Genomic DNA, 24,585 nt, shown 5'->3' on the forward strand with positions numbered 1-24,585 from the left:
TTAGTCCTGCCATGAGCCGTTTAACATGCAGCAGAGCACTGCCAAACATCACCCATCAACATGCATGGCTGGAGTGTTATAGAAAGTATTTTGTATGTGTGAATGTATATGCAGAGTGTGTGTGTGTGTGTGTGTGTGTGTGAGAAGAGGTGGTGGCACAGCTGGGGTCCCTGACTGATAGACTATGCCCATCTGCAGCGGGGCACCAACAACCTGGCTACTGGTGCCAGCCACATCTGAGCCCCCACACCCAACCACAACCATTACTTCAACCCCTAGCCAACCTCTATCCCTCTGAACCAACCCTGTCTCTGTAATATGAGAGAGAGAAAAAACGGCGTGCAGGAAAATAGACACAGTCTATGACCATCGACATCAACACAAAGCAATACACAGTAGGCAATAAAACAAATACACACAGAGAACCGTGTAATGAACAAGCCACACACACTCACTAGCGCTCCCTCTTACTAGCTTGTTCACGTAAAACCAAGACATGTTGCAAATTAACTGGTGCACACACACACACACACATAGATATTATGAATCTGCGTGTCCCTTACCAGCCACCTGCTGATGTGTTCAGTGTGCCCCTCCTCCTTCCTCCTTTGTAGTCAGTCAGTGAGGGTGTCAGACAGTCAGGCTAGAACAGTGTACATCCATCCATCCCAGGAGAGAGCAGCAGGCGGTCGGTCAGCCCGGTTAGACAGCAGGAGACGGGAAGAGAGCGTGTGACCAGGCAGAACACACTGTCTATCTATCCCTACACGTCCTCACAATAACAGGGGAAAGACAGCTCTCGGTCAGTCAGAGAACCAGAGAGAGAGAGAGAGAAACAGAGAGAGACAACAGCCCCAGTAGCTACAGGCACCAGCGTGACTGAGCAGGGATACAGGACAATAATAGGCATCGTCTCCTCAGGAAAGGATGGATAAAGGAGGAATGAGGGGAAGACGAGGAGGAGGGGGAGCGACCTATTGACGCAACGGAGCATGCCCAGTCGAAAATGCCAGGGTATTTAAATGTCACATGAGCCCATCCAGGCTGCAGTCCTTCTGTAAGCAGTGAAGATAGAGAGAGATGGAGGGGAGCGGGAGGGATGGAGGAAGAACGACAGAGGGGGGGGAGAGTGATTTTTGGATCGGTGGTGGGTGGTGACATCACGGCTGTTCAAACCTCCCTTTCATTAGAGCGAGAGAGAGAGAGAGAGAGAAAGAGGGAGACCTGTAATCTCATCCTAGGCACCACCCCCAGGCATCCCAGTGAGCCAATGAGGTGACAGTATTGGTCAGTCCCCCCCAGGATGTCCCTGCAGGAGAAGCACATTACCTCAGAAGAATAGAGTTCTAAGAAGGACAAAAGAAGAAGGACAAAAGGAGATCAGCTAACAGACAGTGTAATGGAAAGAACACAATGTAGATCAAACTTTGAGGTTAAAGGTCACACGTCGTATGAGAAAATATAGACAAATCTCAATTTAACTGGTTCAGATTTGATCAGTTCTTCATATTTTGATTATGCTGTGACCACAAAAACCGGGGAGGACATACACTGAAATCTGCAATCAACCTGCTTTGGGCGTATCCGACTACACATTTTCACCGTTTCTACCAATAATAAATGGACATATACTTAGTGTGTGCTACTTGGTTTGCAAAAAAGGCTAGTGCAATGAATTTCAATTAATTCATATACAAATTGGTCATGTTATTACACTGCAAATAACCATTTCTGGTTGTCTTCAGCTGAAAACCATTACACAGTGACCGTTCTCTCCATTCCAGACTGGTCGTTTGTCTCTATGGCTCGACTGGTGCACTGTAATGACTAACAAGCAAGAGCGACCTCTAGTGGTTGAGAAAGATTACTTGAGAATATGGCTCTCTCCTGTGGGCATAAAACTAACTACAACAAAATACCACTGACAATATCGTATCCCACTAAAAGGATTGCTATCCATAACGTGTAAAGGATCTGCATAAGGATGTCTATAGGATAGCCATATATACAGCCACCAATCTCATACCTCATTTTAAGTGCCTCTACAAGGATTGGGTCCAAATCAGTCCTAAAAATATGCTAATCTTTCTATAATCCTTTCCAGGCGGAGTATGCCTGTGATGTTTTGGGGAGACCGTCTGACAGCTGTCTGCATCTGTGCATGTTCTTTTATCTTACTGCACCTCTCACATTGTTGACTGGCTCCAGTTGCTAGAGATTGCACTACCGCTGACTATAATAAATACTGGGGCCTAGTACAGGTCCGGTGCACGCAACGTTACAGGACGTTCAGAAAGAAACGTGCTGCGTCAAACTACAAATCACCTTGCTTAAGTAACTACTCATTATTATTTGTAGATCAGTCACAATTTACCCACAACGCACCATGGATTTGACGCTGTTCGAACACGGCCATCGTGTTGATGGCGCAGTACCATTTTATAACGACGGTAACCGTATTCATCTGGTGTCTCCAAGGAAGAATAACGGATCTCCCAATTCTTCCTCCCTTATTCTTTAAAACAAGGAGATGTGGCGCAAGAAAAGAGACAGAAACATTGTTCATAATTGAAGATTTATTTTCACTGAATATTAATTCAAAATGTATATTATAAGGAACAGTGTAGAACTACTAACTCATCCTAAAATATTTTACAAAAATAAATCAATTTCATGTTAACTGTATTGACTAAAAGAACACCAAGTTAAATTAGTTATATTTTTCAGTTCCCAAGCATCTTTTATATATTTGATTTTCTCCATGATACTGAGAATCACTTCAGAACAACGTGCATTTCACATCCCTGCTTTCTTTCCAACCTGGTCACACCAGCGATGAACCCTTTTAGCCACATAGGAGAAATTAACCCCTCAAAATGAGTAACACAACACTGGGTCTGTACAGGCATTACAGGGTTAATAAATAGTGGGGATAGGTAGTCTATAAATGGAGGAGTCGTAGAGAGCTTGCTTTCCTCGTCTCCTTTCCTAGATGACCACTGATGGATGCAAGCTCTGGAGAAGGGAAACACATTACTGAAGGAAACCTATTGGTGCAAACTGTAAATAGATTAAAGCAATATTGTTTTGTTAGAGGAAACCACAGTGATGACTAAGGGAGGTAGACGAGGAGGCCACTAAAGATGCATTGATCATGCAAATAATTTCACTTCACCCTTACCCATAAGCATTCACTTCGGCCTTTACTGATCATTGGCTTGCAGCCAGAGAATTTTTTTTTTTTTTAATCTTGCCTTGTACATTACTGGATAGGTCACAAGCAGAGCAATGCTATTGTCTATTCTATGATGGTTAGTGTATTCATACTGTGGGCTGTTATGAGGAAATCTACAGGTGTAAATACTGGAAGAGCCAGTTGAGGGCAGAGGTGGGTTGTCTTTGCAGTTAGCTAATAATACATGGGATAGAACTGAAGTCAATGGCTAAATGAACGAAACCAGGAAGAGCCCACAACAACACAGGCTTGGTTTCAACACTTTACCATCAATACAGTATAGAGGCTTGCTATACACGTCAACATACTGTAGGTTTACACCCTCGGCTTATGATCAAATAGAACACTTTCAACATTCGGGTACTCTGCTTGTTACGGCTTACAGGAAGCCTTGAATTATTTTTTTTTTCTTCTGTTATTTCAAACCAGGTTTGTTTTCCAAAAGCTCTTAACAAACCCGATTCAGCTCCGGGGAGCAGTGTGACATTTGGCTATGGGTGCTCAGGGGGATAATAATGAACATTTTAAATACTGAACAGGACAGTAGGCACGGCCTGGGATCAGGTTAACATGAAACAGAACACTACCAGGCAGAGACCCAGATAGCACGCGTCAGATAGAGAAGGACGGCGCAACACCAAAAGGTTCAGTAAACTCAACGGGACTAAAAAAATGTTTTGAATCCATTTTAAAACTAAAAGAAACAGTCTTAGCTGAAGTGAAGAGTTCTGCGTTTCAGTCAGGTTACTGAGCACACAGCCCAGCAGGAAGACCTGCTCTGTGTTCGACTGAGTTTCTCCCACTGGAACCAGTAAGCTCTTATACCTTTACATTACCAGCACTCCTCCTAGTTAGCAGTCATCCTGAATCACATCGTAAAATAGGTTATCACTCCACTGAGGTTAAAGAAAAACAGCAAACGATCAGGAAGAGGGCAGTGAAGAGAGGGAGCAAGTTTTTTTTATCACATCTTCCCCAACACTCCAGACTGACGGTAAGGGGGGGTGAGGAGGGATGGAGTGTATGGGGGTTCTCACAAAGGACATTAGGGGTCAGGGGTGAGGATCAGTTGTAGTGCTGTAGTCTCTGGTAGACGGCTACGCGGAAGGTAGTGCTGAGGACGTAGCCGATGCCGTCCTCCACATCCTGAACACGCCGGAGGAAACGAGCACGGTCTCTGGCTAGCTCCTCCCACGGCCCGCACCGGTCCTCGTCGTCCTCGCTGGCGTAGAACTCCTCCACCGTGTCACAGAAACACACCTGGAGTACGACAGAACATAAAAATCAGCTTGACATGAGACTACAACCTCCTCACTAAAACACACCTGCAGGATACAGAGACGTGAGACAACAGAGATCTCAACTTTCAACATGTCACTGAAACTACATTTCAGCTTAAAATGAAATGCGTCGCTTAACACCCGGGGGATATTTAATTAAAAAGCATCACTGGGTTATATTCCTAAATATTCTGAAAGGACTGCAGGACAATGCATCCAAAATCCAGGACTACAATTATGTCCAAAAACACTTCCATTAGAAACTGTAGGCCTAAACCCAGACATTCACACACATGGAAACTCACACGTACTTTTTTTCCCTCCAAACTCACTATACATCTAGCCTGCTACAGCAGCAACCATACGGGCAGAAGCAGAAACTGGAGAGGCGAAGTGAGGGAGAGGCAAAGAGGGGTAAAGAAGCTGAATCAGTATCACCATGAAATGACTGTTTGATGGATGGCCTGTAGCGCATCACAGACGCACTGCATAAAGCAGCAACCCACTGAGCACTGCAGACTGGGAGCGACTGACATACACTATTCAGAGTGGAGGTTATTAACTAAAGATGAAAGACACTGAAATGTGCTTGGCATGGGCTGGAGGGCTGCGAAAACGTTGCAGGAGCGAGGTGGTTATGAGCTGACGCTCCAAGCCAGAGAAAAGGAGAAGAAAGAAAAAAATAAGGCCGTCGGAGAAATCTCTTTCCCTCCCTCTTGTCTTGCCCAGTTATCACTGTTGCTAAGTAACGTGGCAGTTCTGTGCTCATAATAGGGGGGATAATGTCACAGAACAGGCATGGAGAATGAAGCCCGAGCATTTCAAAGAAATCCGTGGGATTGTGCATTGGTGATTAAGTCTACTCCCATGGTGATGGTCTCATAGCATTAGACTGCATTTGATTAGAAATGTCTAGAATGAAAGATGCTTTCCCAGCAGTTATAGAGCTCCAGAGGTTCTCTAAAAACCCACTCTGTGTCTCTCGGACGCGTCTCCCTGGAGACGTAAACATGCTACGCTCTTTTCCCTGTCTGCATGCCGACTGACTAGACGCCAACGTTCTAAATCCATCACACGCACACACACACAGAATGACACTGGTTCAACAACCAGCATAAGAATTTCCCTGACAGTGATAGCCACATTGGCTATGGAGCTTGAACGATGCGCTACGTCGCTAACAGAGGAAATTTGTATTTGTTTTCATGAATGGAGGGCACAAGCTTTTAGGGCACTAAACTTGACTACTGCACTGACTCAGATGCCTGATGATTGGTGAAAAGAAATGGATAATATGATGATAGTTGGAGCTGTATTGTTAGATTTCAGTGCAGCCTTTGATGTTAAAAAGTTTTTGACAAAAAGTTACTTGCTATGGCTTTACGTCACCTGCCATCAAATCGTTGGAGTTATTTATCCAATAGAACCCGGAGGGTGTTCTTCAATGGAAGCGTCTCTAACGTACAATATGTACAGTGCAGTGTCCCTCATGGCCGCTGCCTTGGGCCGTTACTCGTCTCTATTTTTACAAATGATTCGCCGCTGGTCTTACACCAAGCTAGAATGACTATTTATGTGGCTGATTCCACACTCTACATGTCAGCACCCAACGCCAGTGAGCTCACTGAAATTCTAAATAAGGAGTTACAGTCAGTATCAGAATGGGTAATTAATAATAAACTGGTCTTAAATACATCTAAAACCAAAAGCATTGTATTTGGTTCAAAACACTCTCTAAGAGCTAAACCTCAACTGGAGATGTGACCATTGAGCAAGTTGAGGAAGCTAAAAACTCCTAGGTATAACAATGGATGGTCAATTATCATTGACAAGTCATTTTGCTAAAACTGATGTGAAGATATGTCTGTAAGAAAAAAGAAAGTTGTTCTGCATTTCTTACGCAAAAATCAACTGTACTAGTTGTTCAGGCTCTGGTCTTGTCCCATGTTGATTACTGTCTGGTAATATGGCCAAGTGCAGCAAAGAAAGACCTAGCAAAGCTGCAGCTGGCTCAATACAGAGCAGCACGTCTTGCCCTTAACTGCACACACAGAATGAACAGCAACATGCATGCCAGTCTTCCCTGGTTGAGGCTTGACGAGAGATTAACTGCTTGTCTTCTAGTTACGAGAAATATTACTGTGACGAAAATGCCAGATTGTCTGCATAATCAATTAACATTCAGCTCAGACACCCAGAAATAACCCACAAGACATACCACACCTGGGGTCTCTTTAGGTCCAAAACAAATTCAGGGCAACGCAGTTTTATACAGAGCCATGATTGCATGGAACTCACATTTCCAATTGCGCAAGCAAACAGCAAAATTACTTTTGAAAAACAGATTAAAAAAAACAAAAAACGAATGGAATGGCAGGGACTGTGAGTGGACATGCACACATGGACACATTATTCTTGAGTGGTATTGTTTGTATATTTTTTGGGATGCATTGTTTGTATATCTTATTTTACATTTGTGTGACATTTGTTTTCTTTTCTTGGTCACATCACCTCACTCACATGGCCAGGGAAAACTCCTGGACCCATCTATGAACGATAAAATGGGGCGTGGCAGAGTGTAACATACTGTCATAATACATCAAGTACACTACAGGAGATAAAAGACTTCCTCTTCAGCTACTCATTAACAAATACAGCCGTTTCTGACTGCTGAGTGGGAAGATTCAATATTTTATGACTCAATGGATTTCCACATTTTACAACAGTCACAAGAATGCGAGTGACCAAGGTCCACAGATGACAATTTGACTGATAAGAATAGGACTACCTACAATTCCTTGAAAAACATGTATAAGGAAGAGACGTATAACAGTGTGTGTAAACATTATTTAGGCCTATTACGAACTCTCCACTCGAGAGAACAGTGTCTGAAGTCATACTGACCTTTTTTACTGTGACACAGCCCATGGTGGCGATCTCTGGGATGGAGAGGGTCTCTGAGAAGCCACTGTCTAGCCTCTCCTCTGCTGCCTCTTTCTTGTACTGGGGAGGCGAGTGGCTCTGTCCCTGTTCATGACGGGGGGAGCATGGGGTTGTCTTGCTGCTCCTCTTACAGCGCGCCCCTGTCCCTGCACCTGCTTTAGCCCCTGTCGGCTCTCTAGTCCTGAGCGGGACCTGGAAGTTGAAAGGGCTGTAGGGGTCTGAGGAGGAGCTGAAGGAGTTCCACAGCCTCAGGCTCTCAGCCTCATCCACCTCACCGCTGCTGGACTCATCCCCAGAGCCAAACTCCTCCGCAGGAGAGGAGGAAGAGGAGAAGGGAGAGGGGGATTGCTCTGGAGGTGAGGCTTGAAGGGAGCAGGCTGCTGTGGCTGTAGAGGTGGACAGGACGGTTCTAGGGCTGGTGAGGAGGGGGGCAGTAAAGTTTTGGGGGTTATAGGGATCATTGCGTTGGCACAGTGAGTTCCACAGTCTCTCCGTTTCTGAGTCTGGCCGCTCGGAATCGGATGCATCCTCCTCATCTTCATCTAGCACATCGGAATCTGAGAATTGTGACGAGCTGTCACTGTCAAAACCATCGTCATCCTCGCTGAGCGAGTCGTCTGATTGGCTGTCATCACTGCAGGGGCTGCCCATGATGTAGGCGATAGCCTTGTTACTGCACCGAGGTGTGGAGGGGGGCGCAGCGGACACCATTTCCTCTTCCTCAGAGTCTGTGACGTCCGAGTCCTCAACCTCCTCTTCCCCTTCCATCCCTCCTGTGAAGGCTGTCTCACCCAATTCTCCCTCCGGCTCCCTCTTACCAGAGCTCCCCTGTGTTGGTGTGTCTGTCTCTTTTCTCTCTATGATCCCCTGTAGCTCTTCACAGGGAAGCCTCAACATGTACAGTCTGGAGGTAGAGTGTTCTTCTTCCAGACTGGAGTAGCCATTATCCTGGTCAGGGGTGAGAACTGACAACTCACTGAAGGCAGTGACAGCTGCAACACTGACAATATGACTTCTGAAACAGACTGTTTCCCGGTGATCTAAGGGGAGAACATCAGGGCTAGGGAGAGATTCTGTCCCGGTGGCCATTTGAAGGCTTCCATTGTCCGTTGGCTCCTCTTTGTGGCAGAAGGGTCCAGTCCTTTCGCCACCATTGCACTGTACAAACAGCTCTGTTGGCATGGTAACGGCGGCCTTTGTGCCACACTCTGGTTGACGACAATGGACGTTGCGGTTGTGATTGTTTTCCACAGTCCTCTCTCTGCTCGACGACAAATTTGACAGCAACCCTTGAGCACTGTCATCGGTTCCCCAAAGCCCGCCCCACCATTTACCATCGGTACTACTCTTTGCCCTGGCTGTCACCGCGTCGGATGAAAAACTATCCCCGCCAAGGACGTGCCCTTGCTTGGCGTGTTTTATTTCCTGAGACGACGCTGCGTTCAACAAAACTTTACCGAGAAAACCGGTTGCGAGGTATCCTACCGGAGTTTGCCTTAAATGTAAGTCCATTTCAGCAGCATTTCGAATCCCTAACTCGCTAAGAGAATCTGCTGTCAACCAATTCATATTACTATAACCTGACGCTGGTAGCCCATGCTGGTATTGCAGGTATGGTAGGTGGTGTGCATGGTGCGGAGTTCCAGGCAATATGTCATCCAGTTGTCCTAAAAACGCACTTTCTGCCTCTACAAAGTTCTGCTTGAAATCCCAACTGACCCACCCTGACACACTGTCGGCAAGGGCAGGATTCCGAGGGCGCCCTGGTAAATAATTTTGCAGAAATGACAGGGCAGGCCTAGAAATCACGGAGAACATGCCCATCAACGAGCTGTTCTGGTTTGGTTGCCGGAGAGAGGCCACTGCATGCCCGGCGGCAGTGGATGGAGGTGTCTGCACCCCAGAAAAGTATTCCCCGCGATTCATGTTCCTAAACATTCGTACTACTGGCTTGTGGCAAACAAATTGTCGCTATGCAAGATAACTAAATGAGTAGTTTTAATAAAGAATACCAATTGACTGCTTGCCGTTGTGCAGTTTGTCTAAAGCGTTTTGGTTAGCTAACGTTGCTGTAGCTAGCTAACTAAGTTAAGTATACGTCCAGGAGCAACGTTAACACGTTGTTATGAAACAACTAACGTTAGCTTAAGTCCATTACGACCAAACTTAGGTCTGGCAATCAAGGATAGCAAGAACTTGCAACTTGGTAGCTAGTTTTCACAGCTGTTAACAGGCTAGGTAACGTTAACTAACGACGTTATCTTGATTTGAGATTGTTCGTTTCGTTGGCAGTTGTCGTTAGCGACAAAATCTGGTAATTTAGCTAGTAACTTGGTGTGCATTTCAGATCAGTGAAAATGCCATTACGGTCCCTTATCCATTACAGAAGGTTAGCAATAGCATACCGGTTAGCTCTCCTTAGGTTCCTGGATAGCATCGTCCATGTTGTCCGCGACTCTCATATTCTTTCGCGCAGTAAGATTCGTAAAAACAGCGGTCGTCGTGACGGTAGAAACGGAGCAGAGACTTGACGAGTCATAACATAGGGATAAATCCAGGTCCAACGATGATATAAGAGCCATTTTTGGTCTTGCCTGGAGAAAAAGCTGGTTGAATTCCAGCACGTAACTAGAACTTAAACTAAGTTAGCTACTAACACTAACCAATTGATGTTTTGCGCCACAATCAGTGGTCTGAAAAAGAGACTTCAACGAACGGACTATATGTATATTCACTCGCTACAATGAACCTAATCGAATGCCACCGTAAGACAAATAATAGTCTTATCTAGATACCAACTAAATATATTATTTCGCTGTAAGAATTCAGGGCTATATTTCTCCTCTTTTCTCAATCGTTGTTTCATTTCCTTGTGCGGCTGCTCATTTGCCCGCTTTTCACAAGAGGATTTCGTCAGAAACTTTAGGGGGCGTCGTGAAAGAGCCTTTGTAGAACTGTTTAGGGACCGTCGCAGAGTTACCGGCGTCAGTAAACCACATAGGCGGTGTTGCAAGACACGCAGTGTCCCGGTTATATAATGAAGTGAATCCAAGTCCCGACTCCTGCAGTGTATAGAAAAAGCTCAGTGGGACAGGTGTTGAATTGGTGATACTTCACACTGAATAAAAAAAGATTGGGTTTCAAGATAAACTGAATAGTTAGAAATATTGCATCTTAAAAATAGGAGTTTGTGTCATATGTCTTGCATAGGGTATATTATTTCTGAAATCAACCCATACATCAGGACTTGGAATCATATATGGACCCCTATAGGCCTACTAGTGTGTTTAGCATCAAGTTAACATTCCACTCTGTTGCCCTCCAGTTGCAGAAGGCCTATGGATGGCTACTATACTGACACAGCACACAACAGCAATAGCCTATCTTTCACGTTTCTGGAGCATGTGATTAATAAGTGATGCAGCAAACCCACGGTGGTCCTGATCGCTGTGAAGAATGGGTGTTTGGTCCCATTTGAAGCCATTAGTGTTCTACTGGTTTATTCTGTGAGAGGTGTCTGCTGCTCTGCTGAACTTTTGATGCAGCAGTGTGTCCTGTAGGAGGCCACCCACCCATGCATGTATTTATGAAGTATGCATCATGTCCCATTTTCTCTGAGTGCTGCCTGTACGGTCTTCTTAAGGCATCAAATATTCATGACAAGAAATTTTTCAATTCCCCATTTTTAAAAGGAGGTTTGCACATCGGGATGAAAATCCTACTCATGTAAGTGCTCTCTTTGTGATCCGTCAATGTTTATTTTGAAAAGTATCTTGTTTCAATCTCTCCCTGTCAGACATGAAAGAGTATATATTTTACAGCAAAATTAGTGTCCACTCATCTGAAAGTTGCCAGAGATAGCATTAAAAATAGTGTCCAGACCAAAATCTATATAATACATTGTATTTGTACAATGGATCGAATCCCTGAGCTGGCAAAGTAAAAATCTGTCATTCTGCCCCTGAACAAGGCAGTTAACCCCCTGTTCCCCGGTAGGCCATCATTATAAATAATAATTTGTTCTTAACTCACTTGCCTAGTTAAATATGTGGGTGCCCTGATTTATTTAATCAGTGCCTAGCACAGTGTAACTTGAATCTTTCCCTTACATACATTTACAGTATGCCTGGTACGGAGCATTGACTCCTAGCTGTTGAATGTCATACACTCTCATCATACTGTATTTAAGTTTCTGTGTGGTAATCATCTGTGGGCTCTCAGATTTAGCCAGCAGATCTTGTCTGAGCAACACCCCTGCAATGGTGAACCTTGCTTCCCCACATAGAGGTTTACTCACGGTGATTCACACTTATAATAGTCGGATTGTTACACAGATGACTGCCTGGGTGTGCTGGGACACAGAGGTATGCAGACTGACTGAAGTGTAGCCTATCTTCCCTCCCTCCCTCATAGTGAAAAGGATTATAAGGGCATGGCATTGAGCTATATGATTAACAAATAACATCACATGAAACTGTTTCAGAGAAAGCGAGAAGGGGAGGGTGTATTATGATACAAAGAGGGAATTGATTGATTCAATCTTACCTCTATCAAAAATAATGGGGTATATCATGGTCGCCACCCATACCTAAGCCCCAATGCTGTATCTGCAGAAAAGTATTTTTCCTTCAACAGAAGTTGAGGTTTAATTATGCCATTAATTATCATTAATCCGATCCCCCATAGTTTTGTGACTAGTTGGGTTTTCATGGTAATTAGACAACTGCTGCAGAGTCAGTGGATGTTTCATCTTACACAGTGCTTTCATCAGATGAAACACACACAACAGAACAGTGCTCACACAAACACCCACATCACCACACACGTCTTTTAGATTCAAGTTTATTTTGTTATTATTTAGTGCAAACAATATTACAAAACATGGTCAAAAAATAAGAAAATGCAATACAATTTTAAAGTCTAAAGCATAAGAAGTGGGGTAAAACTATATCCTGAATAAAAGAAAGAAACCACATTAATGATATTCTCAGTATTTACAGTACACAAGATCCAGTTCATTTTTAACTTACATTCGGTCCCGTTTTCCCAGCATTCCATAGAGGTCAGAGTTCAGTCCCTTGGAGCTGACCTGGAAGGACTCAGGTCAAACTCTTGCCCATCCCAAATTGACCCCTAGCCCCTACCCCTAGGCACTTCACATAGATCTGAAAGAACTAGAGAGGTACCTTCTGGTAGAATTTTCACTATATTGCTCAGACCTATACATTATTTTCAGATTTACACTTGGTATTTAGCAGGTAGGTGCTTGGTTTGGGAGTCCCAATGCTTTCCAATTAACCCCTGTCCTGGTCTCCTTCCATGTGTAATCACTGGTCTGTTAGGCAAGAGCAACATTTCTATCATAAAACTTTTAACCAGAGCCCTATACTGCATAGAGATCCATATTTGACTCTACTCTTAGCTAGAGTGTCAAGACCAGAAAGAAAAAGAGACATGGAGAAGGAAGCCATATGGTGTCCCTCCTTTCCCCCAAAGTGGTACAACTGTCACAAGGAAAAAAAACAATTAAAATCACTTTAATATCGGTCATCAGTCGTTTAGCACACAACAAATACCAACACTCAATATGGAGAAAGTCCTCTTTCAATCATTTAAAAATGTCACACTAAGAGACTATAGCCACATTATAGCCATTCAGACTGTAGTGAAACACCCCCAGGGAATATTCTTCCTGTTCTAGAAAAAATATGTAAATATCCACCAGACACATTCAAAGGGCAGTCAAATAAAGTGTTTTTGAACGAGAGCAGTGGTTAAACTGGTTGGTTCGGGTTAAGCATGCTGGTCCTGTGTGATTACTGCACTTCAGCCTGAGATAGGCTAACCTTTAGTCGAAGAGCTCCTCTTGTCATTTCTAACACACACCTGTTCAAAACTGTCTTACCCTTGTTTCTAAAACAGCGATGTAGCTACTCTTTATGATTTCTGAATGAAGAAACATTTTCAGAGATTTTGAAAAAAGATCAATGCTTTTAAAACAGGGCTGGTGAATTGTATGTTATGTCAAAGCCTATGCAAGCAAACCAAAACAAATAGCATCTAAATATTCCTTGCAATGGATGCGGGTATGTTTAATGATCCAAACAAATATGCGTTACATTTCAACACCTTAGAAAGCCAGCCTTAACCTGTATTCGTCTGTAATTGTATTGTGTTCTGAAAACATCGGACACCAAGATGTCCTTATCTTACCGATAGCTGCTCTGTTATAGAAACTTCCTTCACCGATTAACCATATTTCACCAGGAGTTGTTTTTTCCTGACCAGGAATAAACTTTGTCCTAGTTATTTCTATATTTTTTTACAGGTCAACCCTTCTTGCTCAATTCATGAGTTAACCTTGATATTCCTCTCTCAATAGCAACAACTCTGCCCACAAGCAGATTTTCCCACTGAAAGTGGCCATTTTGCATTGCGAAAGGTCACAGTGTCTGTCTGCCAGTGAAACAAGGACAGTGTGTCCAGCTCTTACACAAGAAAATGAGAGCGAGATATCAATGCCAAAAAATGGCAAACTATCACATCACTGAGTATCTCCCAAGGAAAGACACAAATGAGTTGAGCAATGTGCACATAGTCAAAACCTTGATTTGCTTCGTCAGCACTTCTGTCACTGTTCCGTTCCCCCCCCCCCCCCCCCCCCCCCCTTATAGCTACAGTACTGTATAACACATGAACAGGATCACTTTGTCGTTTGAAAAAGCCACGAAAGTCAAATGTAAGTTCAAAATGCATGAGAAATAAAAACCAAGTGAAACATTTCAACTGCATACAGTCGGAATGGCGTGAGAGTTTAGTGTCTGAAAGAGCATTTCTTTGCTCAGGCAGTTTATCCGTGACGCCAGCAAATCGTCTGATTTTCCCCACATAGACGTAAACGTAGAAGCACTCATGCAACGACAACAAAAAAAATATTCTAAAGGCGTTGATATAAGAAACATTTTTGAACAAACGTTTGAGATTTGAGGATTCTCCCATGAAGACAACATTGTTATGTCAACGAACAGTACTACATTTAAAATTCGATTAGCGACCTGTGTCAATTATCATCAAACGGCGAAATGAAGCGTAGGTAAGGCTTGGATTTACAACAGCTAGTCAACAATGGGAGACACAAACACACACACACACACCCAAACCAGCACACACTCCAACAAGTTCTAATGCAGAGGAGCTACTGAATCAGGCTGAGTGGACGAAAGTCACGTGAGTCTTTAAAATGTGTTAGGGAGGACCCAAACCATAGGCAGGTCCGGTTGGTACTGTACATCTCTACCCCACAATGACACAAAAGCATCTACGCCCTCTCTCTCTCTCAAATCAGAAGGACTGGATCCAACATCATTCACATATCACGATCTGCATAAATCTGGGGTACACACAGAAATCAAAATCATTTACACACACACACACACACACACACACACAACCAAACAGAGCTCGAAATGGAGCGGCACTAACAGAAGGGTAACGCTTGAAAAATAAATAACTTACGGTTCTCTTTTAAAAGACAGGACTTTGGAGGGGACCAGACCCGTTTCAAAGTCTTTTAAAAGACAGGACTTTGGAGGGGACCAGACCCGTTTCAAAGTCTTTTTCGCCAGGCGGTAAGATGGACGTCTCTCTGTTGCCCCTAGATAAAGGGGAAAGAAGCGGTCCATGTTTTCACAGAGTAACAATGCCCTCTGCTTCCTCCCACTGGTCCCCCGTGCTGCCTGGTCTTGGGAGGCCATGTTGTTACCAGAGGAAAGTATTCTGGAAGTCAGAGTCACTGAGAAGAACAGACTGGTTATCTTCACATGCCCCAGTTGTCCCTTCTTATGGTGATCAGAGAGTCTTAAAGTGGGTCCATACAGTCCAGTACAGTCCCATGGATACAGTGTCCAGTGACGATTGACCGTCAATTATATATATTTTTTAATTTAACCTTCATTTAACTAGGCAAGTCAGTTAAGGACAAATTCTTATTTACAATGATGGCCTACCCCGGCAGGGTAGCCTAGTGGTTAGAGCGTTGGACTAGTAACCGGAAGGTTGTGAGTTCAAACCTCCGAGCTGACAAGGTACAAATCTGTCGTTCTGCCCCTGAACAGGCAGTTAACCCACTGTTCCCAGGCCGTCATTGAAAATAAGAATTTGTTCTTAACTGACTTGCCTGGTTAAATAAAGGTAAAATAAATAAAAATAAATAAAAACCCGGACAACGCTGGGCCAACTACGCGCTGCCCTATGGGTCTCTCAATCATGGCCGGATGTGATACAAGCCTGGATTCAAACCAGGGACCATAGTGACGCCTCTTGCACTGAGATGCAGTGCCTCAGACAGCTGCGCCACTCGGGAGCGAATGAGTCAATGAGTCTACAGACACACAAACACACCTCAAACCTACATAGGACACACACATCCCACCTGGGCAGGATACGGGTTCACACACACCCCCACTGGGGGAATAAACCAGCCCGAGAAGCTGGACAACTCTGACCATAACAACTGAACGCACTCACGTACACCTGTGTGCACGCACAACCTGATCAGTCGTTCCTCTCTCCCTCTCACCCTCCACCTCCGACCCTCATTCTCAGCGTGTGGAGTCGGTGCTGGGCGTGCCCAGCTGGTGCCAGTCTGCCCAGCACTGCCCGGCTGTCAGGGTCTTCAGGGGGATGAAGGCCTCGCCCAGCAGGGTGTTTTCCCAGAACGCACCCTCCCCCAGCACCCGTAGATGGATCACCCTCTGCTGCAGGTCCCCGCGAGGGATACGGTCATACACCAGCTACGGGGAGAGAGAAGGGACACATTTTATCTTCTTGACTTCATTGTAAGATGAATGAATTGTTTTATTTTGTACTTAGGAACATTTCCTCACCATCTCGTTGTAGGTGGGGTTGCAGGTGCGTCTCGCAGCCTTGGTCTTCCTCTTGCCGGTTTTCTGGGGGTCTGGGAGGAGGTACAGCTTGACGTAGGGGTCAGGGTCTGTCCCATCCTGCAAGGGTTGCTGGGAAAGACAGAGGGGGGGAGTAGTCAGTATATCCACAATAACAGTATACAACTTAAACAGTATGCTGAGCGTACACACACACACACACACACACACACACACACACACACACACACACACACACACACACACACACACACACACACACACACACACACACACACACACACACACACACACACACACACTCACCAGGCCTCGTATGTGCATGACCATGATGAAGAGCTTGTCACTCTTATAGGAGATGGAGAGCTTGACCTCTCCTACCACTTTGCCTGAGACTAGACCCCAACAGATCTCTGGAGTTGGGGGAGAGAGACAGAGACTCAGACAGAGTGTGTGGTTAGAGCTGAAAGAGTATGATGTAGGACCTGAATAAGTCTATAGCCTACAGTGTGTGTGTTTATGGTGGCAGGAAGTATGTGTCCACGTATTGTGTGACAGGCCAGGGAGGAGGGAGGGATGGAGCTACAGAGATAGGTGATTCTATTCCTCTGTAAGTGCTGTAGGTTCATTAGAAAGCCAATCAGGCAGAGTGACAGCTAGAGTTCCATTAACCTCTAACCCCTAACACATGAACCTTAGGTCAACATCAATGTAACCAAACACAGCAACCATAAAATCGCACTGTACAACTGTGCAAACAGCAATAAGTAAAGAAAACTGCTCCCATAGCAAGAAATGCTGCATGGTCTAAGAGACGTGCGTTAGTGTTTGTGTACACCTCTGTGTTTGACATGCTGTGTGATTGCCGACACGTTGTTCAAACAGCGCATGATAAGACCCTAGTCTAGGATTGGTTAAAGTTATCACATAGGCTATTATTCCTGTCGCTAAGGGCACAGAGCCCCGGGGTCAGCTGATGCTGGCAGTACACTGGACTCAGCATTTGTTTTTAGTAAGTGATGAACTTTGACCCTGTGCCTACATGCTGTGCAAATGATCTCATTAAAATAACTATCGATCCTGTCAGTGAGTCATCTGATGAATCACACACTGTGTGTGTGTGTGTGTGTGTGTCTGTGTACCTGCAGGTTTGCTCTGCAGTGTGTTCACCACTGTTCCAGGTTTCTCGTCTCTTTGCAGAGGATGGAAGAAAGTGTAGATGAGGTCACACTGAGAGATAGAGAGAGAGAGGGGGGGGGGGTATAGAGGAGGATGAGGAAGTGTATATTCAGTGATGACAGAAAAACAACAAAATGCCAACCTCCATGAGGTCTAATTCATTTACAGGTAGCACATGAACATTTTGAAAACGTCAAAATGAAATGCTAATACTTCGGGGCTAGCAATTCTAGCTTGCGTTTTAGTTTGTCCAACTGTTCTATTACAGATACAGTGGACGAAAGTTTGCCAGCACACAGAGGCTGGACAGTTCTGATATGGGCCTGCAGTACCTCGCCCCGAGACAGCATGTGTGTCTAAGTCTGTAAAGCTGATATGACGCTGCCTCGAAAAAGGGAGGGGCTGAATTCTAAGAAACCCAGCAGTCAAACTGAAACCACAGACACACAGACACTCTGCACCGGTCATTCTGCCAAGTGCACGTCTGGATATTTTATGATGTCAGTTAGAAAAAAAGAATACAGTCATTTTAAGAATCGCAGTAGTTTCATACAGTCTTTTACACTAACCACTGTACATGGGATGTTACAGGATTAGGATGACAGTCTCGTGAACACACAAAAGGTCAGAGGGGACTGGTTACCTGGGCGACCTCTGGCGCAGCGTGCACCAGATGCCAGACGTATCCGTTCAGCTCGTCTTTCCTCCTGTCAGCCATCGCCTCTCCTCGAGACCGCCCAATCAAAAAGCGGCTGGGGAAACTGGGAGGGGCAGCAAAGGACTTTGTCGTGGTTTCACTTTACAGTTGCTACATCTAGTTACTGTAGGTAGTTAGTATGGGTACAGATAGAATACCACTGACATCCTTTCCTTTCAGTTATTTAGACTCCATTAAGCTCAATTAATCCAGAACTAAAATGTAGCGGAATTTGGTCAGATGCGCAGTCTGTCCACGAGAGATTACTACTCCATTATTATCCGAAAAATTGGACTATTCCTCTATCGCTACTTAGAGTTAACTGTTGTTTCAAGAGAAGGGCGATATTCTCTGTACACGATCAGTGTGTGTGTGTGTGTGTGTGTGTGTGTGCATAAGTGCATGTGTGCGTGTTACCTGGGTAGTTTGGATGAGGGGAAGATGAGGCGTAGTTTACTGTGTAGTTCATAGAACTCCTCAAAGCTCCTCTGGACCAACACTGACCCCTGCTGGCCTTCCCGCTCCACCTTCACCACAAAAGCCTGGGGAGAGGGACACACACACACAATCTCTTCACTGACATTCTCAACCTATCCACGACTGGGTCTGTGATACCTACATGTTTCAAGCAGACCCCCACGGTCCCCGTCCCCAAGAAAGCGAAGGTATCCTGCCTAAATGACTACCGCCCTGTAGCACTCGGTAGCCATGACGTGTCAGCAGCATACCTCCCTGCATCCCACTGCTGGCTTGCTTCTGAAGCTAAGCAGGGTTGGTCCCTCGATGAAGACTAGACACTGCTGGAAGTGGTGTTGGAGGGCCAGTAGGAGGCACCCTTTCCTCTGGTCTAAAGAAATATATCCCAGGACATTGCCCTGTGTAGGGGTGTTAACCCCAGGGTCCTGGCTAAACCCCGGTGTCTTGGCCCTCACACCATCATGGTTACCTAATCATCCCCAGATTACAATTGGCTCATTCCTCTCCCCTGTAACTATTCCCCAGGTTGTTGCCGTAAATGAGAACATGTTCTCAGTCAACTTACTGGTTAAATAAATAAAAAGAAGTGCTTTGAAAGACTGGTAATGGCTCAAATTAACACCTTCATCCTGGAAACCCTAGATTCCCTCCAATTCACACACTGCCCCCACAGATGATGCAATTGCACTCCACACTTTCCCTTTCCCACACTTGCCCTTTCCCACCTGGACAAAAAGAACACCTATGTGAGAATGCTGTTCATTGACTATAGCTCAGCGTTCAACACCATAGTGCCCATAAAGCTCATCGCTAAGGACCCTGGGACTAAACACCTCCCTCTGCAATTGGATACTGGACTTCATGATGTGCCTCCCCAAGTGGTAAGGGTAGGCAACAACACATCTGCCATGCTGATCCTCAACACGGGGCCCCTCAGGGGTGCGTGCTTAGTCCCCTCCTGTTCACCCACGACTGTGTGGCCAAGCACGACTCCAACACCATCATTAAGTTTGCTGACAACACAACAGTGTTAGGTCTGATAACCGACAATGATGAGACAGCCTATAAGTAGGAAGTCAGAGACCTGGAAGTGTGGTGCCAGGACAACCACCTCTCTCTAAACGTGAGCAAGACAAAGGAGATGATTGTGGACTACAGGAAAAAGAGGACCGAACACACCCCCATTCACATCGACGGGGTTGTAGAGGAGCAGGTTGAGAGTTTCAAGTTACTTGGTGTCTACATCACCAACAAACTATCATGGTCCAAACACACCAAGACAGTCGTTTTTCACGACAACACCTTTTCCCCCTCAAGAGACTGAGAAGATTTGGTATGGGTCCCCAGATCCTCAAAAAGTTGTACAGCTGCAGCATTGAGAGCATCACCACCTGGTATGGCAACTGCTCGGCATCTGACCATAAGACACTACAGAGGGTAGTGCGTACGGCCTAGTACATCACTGGGGCCAAGCTTCCTGCCATCCAGGACCTATATACTAGGCGGTGTCAGAGGAAGGCCCAAAAAAATGTCAAAGACTCCAGTCACCCAAGTCATAGTCCGCTCTCTCTGCTACCGCACGGCAAGCGGTACCAAAGCGCCAAGTCTAGAACCAAAAGGCTCGTTAACAGCGCCTACCCCCAAGTCAGAAGACTGCTGAACAATTAATCAAATGGCCACCAGGACTATTTACATTGACCCACCACCAACTATTGTTTGTACACTGCTGCTACTCGCTGTTTATTATCTATGCATCGTCACTTTTACCCCTACCTACATGTGCAAATGACCTCGACTAACCCGTACCCCCGCACAGTGACTCGGTACCGGTACCACCTGTATATAGCCTTGTTATTGTTATTTTATTGTGTTACTTTTTATTTGACTTTTTACCTTAGATAATTTAGTAAATATTTTCTTAACTCCATTTCTTGAACTGCATTGTTGGTTTAGGGCTTGTAAGTAAGCCTTTCACGGTAATGTCTACACCGGTTGTATTCGGGGCATGTGACAAATAAAATGTGATTTGTATGTTACATACTGGAGCAAAGTTGATCTTTTAAACATATATTTTTTTTTTTGGGGGGGGGGGGGGTAGGATAGAGAGGAAAGACAAGAGGAGAGAGTTGCTGAAACAGCAGAGGGACAGATTCCAACCCATACTGCAGAAGTATGTGTTCCGCGGCGCTGGCTTAAACCATAGAAGAGATCATCTTACATGACTGGACCCTTACATGATGTATCCTTTACTGAGGCTATACTGTGGGTAAGCGTGCGGTAGAGGCCGTTTGAATTTTATATTTTTGATGGGCCTATACTAGTGGTGTAGGTCCCACTAACTCAACTCTGGACCTTGAAGCAAGTTCCACTGTAGGTGTGTATGACTGTAGACTTACGTATGTTTAATTTACTAGGGTCGTAGGTGTGCATGACTGTAGACTTCCGTATGTTTAATTTACTAGGGTCGTAGGTATGCATGACTGTAGACTTACGTATGTTAAATTTACTAGGGTCGTAGGTGTGCATGACTGTAGACTTACGTATGTTTAATTTACTAGGGTCGTAGGTATGCATGACTGTAGACTTACGTATGTTACATTTACTAGGGTCGTAGGTGTGCATGACTGTAGACTTACGTATGTTACATTTACTAGGGTCGTAGGTGTGCATGACTGTAGACTTACGTATGTTTAATTTACTAGGGTCGTAGGTGTGTATGACTGTAGACTTACGTATGTTTAATTTACTAGGGTCGTAGATGTGCATGACTGTAGACTTACGTATGTTTAATTTACTAGGGTCGTAGGTATGCACGACTGTAGACTTACGTATGTTTCATTTACTAGGGTCGTAGGTGTGCATGACTCTAGACTTACGTATGTTTAATTTACTAGGGTCGTAGGTGTGCATGACTGTAGACTTACGTATGTTTAATTTACTAGGGTCGTAGGTGTGCATGACTGTAGACTTACATATGTTTAATTTACTAGGGTCGTAGGTGTGCATGACTGTAGACTTACGTATGTTTAATTTACTAGGGTCGTAAGTGTGCATGACTGTAGACTTACGTATGTTTAATTTACTAGGGTCGTAGGTGTGTATGACTGTAGACTTACGTATCCTTTGCTGGGGCTGTAGGTTCGTATGTGTCGGCAGACAAAGAGGTTGCGCATGAGTCCGTCAGTCTTGAGGGTGTAAACCCTTGGGGCGAAGGAGAGCACAGGACGCTCCTCGGATGAGGCAAACTTCATCTGAGCCAAGTTGTGGATGAAGAAGTTCAACTTAGTGGCAACACTGCCCAGACTGGACTCTATCAACCTAGAGAAAGAGAGACAAAAGAGAAAGACAGAAAGACAGGGAGAGAGAGGAGACAGAGGGGGGAAGAAAGAGAGGAGAGAGAGGAGACAGAGGGGGGAAGAAAGAGAGGAGAGAGGGAGGGGGGGGGGGGGGGGGGGGGATATGAGTCAAACAATTGACAACAACCAAAGCAGACAAGTGAAAAAAACAGACACACAGTCTATGGAGTATGGAATAACTATGGAGTTATTCACAGTTATTCACAGAAGTCATAGTCTCATGTCAGATGGCATCACTCCTACGTGACGCTCGTCCCTCAACCAATCTGTCATGTAGAATGTGGAACTCAGCTGTGCTGTAGAACTCAGCGCATTAATCAGGGCAGAACAGCGCCAATACACTAGCTAGCTAGCATGATGGGGTACTCAGAATTGAGTGTGTGAACTAGCGTTGTTAGCATCCCTCCCTTTTGTTTCATATGGATTGATTTGATACTTGTTCAGCCAGCAAGCAGCGAGCAAATTTTCATGCACATTTCAAATTTCATAAATTATTCTACCATCAAAAATTTACGGTGTCACCTTGGTAACATTTTCGACAGCATATTGTAGCTGAACTTCTTTCTAGCTATCCCATGGGTGTTTGCGAGTTATCAGACGGCCGCCTGCACTGATCTATCTGACGTCAGACATTGAAACAGAAGTGTGTGTGTGTGTGTGTACCTGGTGAAGTACATGGTGGCGTCAGCCTCAGACTCGTGAGGTCTCAGCGCGTCGTAGACGTACTTCAGATCATCCAGGTCGGACAGCTCAGGGATGCCACACGACAACATCTTACACAGAAAACACAGGAAAACATCAGTGTGTGTGCGTGTGTGTGTGTTTGTGCGTGTGTGTGTGTCTGCGTGTGCGTGTGTGTGTACGCACCAGTCCCAGTAGGTTGAGGAAGAGGTGTGCGTGTTTGCGGATGAGGTTGTAGGCCTCACAGCACAGGTCCACAAAGTCATGGAAGCGACTGGAAGGTTTGTCTCCTCCGTTGATGACGTAGGCCATGTCAGAGGTGAACACAAACGGAGCACGGTCCCTGACAATCACAAACACACACGCACAGAGAAACACTAATCAGAACACAGGGCGATTGGTCTCTGGGGGGGGGGGGACAGAACCATCTTTAGCGGTCTGCCAATCAGAAAAAGACAGTTTCCGGGATCCTTGGGATGTCCATACCCTAAGCCCTAACATTAACCCCTACCCTTACTGTAACCATTTTAAATGTCAACTTCAGTGGGGTGACATCAGAGTTGGGACATCCAAAGGATTCTAGATAGCAAGGACCCTTCGGTAAGGCATAGTCAAAAACAAAGACTAAGTGGCTAAAGTTGTGATCCTCTGTCCCAGCGATAGGGGCTACGGCTAGATTTTAAATTGAAGTTGGGCATACATTTCCCAGCGTCCTCTCTGCCTCACGGGCTCACCGTTTGATGTTGCCAAACATTTGTGCATGTCCCAGGAACTTGCCGAAGTCGATGTGGAACATGTGACCGCTGGTCTTCAGCATGATGTTGTCGTTGTGGCGGTCACAGATACCCAGGATGTAGGTGGCCACGCAGCAGCCTGCGCACGAGTAAATGAAGTTCTCCACAGCCTAGCATGCCGTGGAACAGGGTTAGAGGTTACAGGTCAAAGTGTGTACAACAGAGAGAGAGAGCGAGAGACAGAGAGCGAGAGTGTGTGTGCGTATGTGTGTGTGCTTGAGTGAGTGTGTGCGTGCAGGCATGCGAAAAACTGTGTGCGTGCGCTTTAGTGACCGTACCTTCTCGTACTCGTCCTCTGTAGGGTTGTGTTTCTGTAGCCAGTCAGCCAGGGGGCGGTCCTTAAAGGAACCAGTCACTCCGTGTTCCCCCTGGATCTTCCTCAGAGTCTCAGCCTGGGGAATCATCTCCACCATACCTGACAGAGAGAGATGGGGAGGGAGAGGGGAAGGAAGAGGTAGAGAGAGGGTGGGATAAAAAGGAGGAGAACGAGGGGGAGGAGATAGGTAGAGAGGGGAGCGAGTCAGTACTGTAACTCATCCCCAATTTATATCTCCACCCCCCTCCCCCCTCTCTCCCTTCCTCCCTCCTCACCTCTGCCCCGTCCAGTAGAGAAGCATCTGAAGATGACCATCCTCATGTCCAGTCCCTCCTGGATCCAGATCTTGTTCATGATGCGGATGATCTGCAAGGTCAGCATGTCCTGGCGCAGGTCATCACCTGACTGTGAAGCCGAGGTCAAAGGGCACAAGACACAGAGGTCACAGATGTCGAAAGTCAACAAGGGTTCAGAAAGGTACAATTAAGTGGTTTGTTGATTCAGTAGTTTAGAATATGTGCCTTGAAGATGACGTTGATGTTGTCTCCTCGAGGGTCCAGGTTCTGGAAGGACAGTTTGAGGGGCACGGCATTGGAGTTGAAGTAGGAACACGACTGCAGACCGGAGATGAGAGAAAGGATTAGAGATCAAATACACACACACAGGAGCGTACATACAGACTAAAAACACACACCGGACGGAGCACATACACACACTAAAACAC

General features: G+C 45.4%; 3 protein-coding genes across 8 annotated transcripts in view; all 3 read right to left on the reverse strand.

Moving 5' to 3' along the window:
* Positions 1–1,112, reverse strand: part of plekha6 (pleckstrin homology domain containing A6) — a 172,192-nt gene extending 171,080 nt beyond the window's left edge. For 4 of the 6 annotated variants that reach the window (XM_090205348.1, XM_090205341.1, XM_090205346.1 and 1 more), the window contains exon 1: positions 564–1,112. The gene's annotated coding sequence lies outside the window, so the exon portion shown is untranslated. The remainder of the gene's footprint in view (positions 1–563) is intronic. The other 2 variants (XM_090205335.1, XM_090205333.1) reach the window with 1 other exon arrangement.
* Positions 1,113–2,561: 1,449 nt separating this feature from the next.
* Positions 2,562–12,204, reverse strand: LOC110494057 (protein phosphatase 1 regulatory subunit 15B). Its single transcript, XM_021568749.3, has 2 exons — positions 7,420–12,204; positions 2,562–4,495 (listed from the first exon to the last, which is right to left on the reverse strand). The coding sequence occupies exons 1-2, from the start codon at positions 9,394–9,396 to the stop codon at positions 4,301–4,303; spliced, it is 2,172 nt and encodes a 723-aa protein (XP_021424424.3). The 5' UTR covers positions 9,397–12,204; the 3' UTR covers positions 2,562–4,300.
* A 3,288-nt stretch (positions 12,205–15,492) lies between these two features.
* The window catches only part of pik3c2b (phosphatidylinositol-4-phosphate 3-kinase, catalytic subunit type 2 beta), a 61,249-nt gene continuing 52,156 nt past the window's right edge, over positions 15,493–24,585 (reverse strand). Inside the window, exons 20-32 of the mRNA XM_036950085.2 lie at positions 24,383–24,475; positions 24,137–24,266; positions 23,824–23,960; positions 23,486–23,655; positions 22,938–23,094; positions 22,734–22,843; positions 21,831–22,032; positions 18,655–18,779; positions 18,184–18,301; positions 17,504–17,591; positions 16,668–16,774; positions 16,344–16,472; positions 15,493–16,250 (exon numbers count right to left, since the gene is read on the reverse strand). Of these exons, the coding sequence (XP_036805980.2) occupies positions 16,059–16,250; positions 16,344–16,472; positions 16,668–16,774; positions 17,504–17,591; positions 18,184–18,301; positions 18,655–18,779; positions 21,831–22,032; positions 22,734–22,843; positions 22,938–23,094; positions 23,486–23,655; positions 23,824–23,960; positions 24,137–24,266; positions 24,383–24,475 (1,758 nt within the window). The 3' untranslated portion in view covers positions 15,493–16,058. The remainder of the gene's footprint in view (positions 16,251–16,343; positions 16,473–16,667; positions 16,775–17,503; positions 17,592–18,183; positions 18,302–18,654; positions 18,780–21,830; positions 22,033–22,733; positions 22,844–22,937; positions 23,095–23,485; positions 23,656–23,823; positions 23,961–24,136; positions 24,267–24,382; positions 24,476–24,585) is intronic.

Source organism: Oncorhynchus mykiss, chromosome 17 (genome assembly GCF_057628025.1).
Source record: "Oncorhynchus mykiss isolate SJ-2025 chromosome 17, ASM5762802v1, whole genome shotgun sequence".
Classification (NCBI taxonomy): Eukaryota; Metazoa; Chordata; class Actinopteri; order Salmoniformes; family Salmonidae; genus Oncorhynchus; species Oncorhynchus mykiss.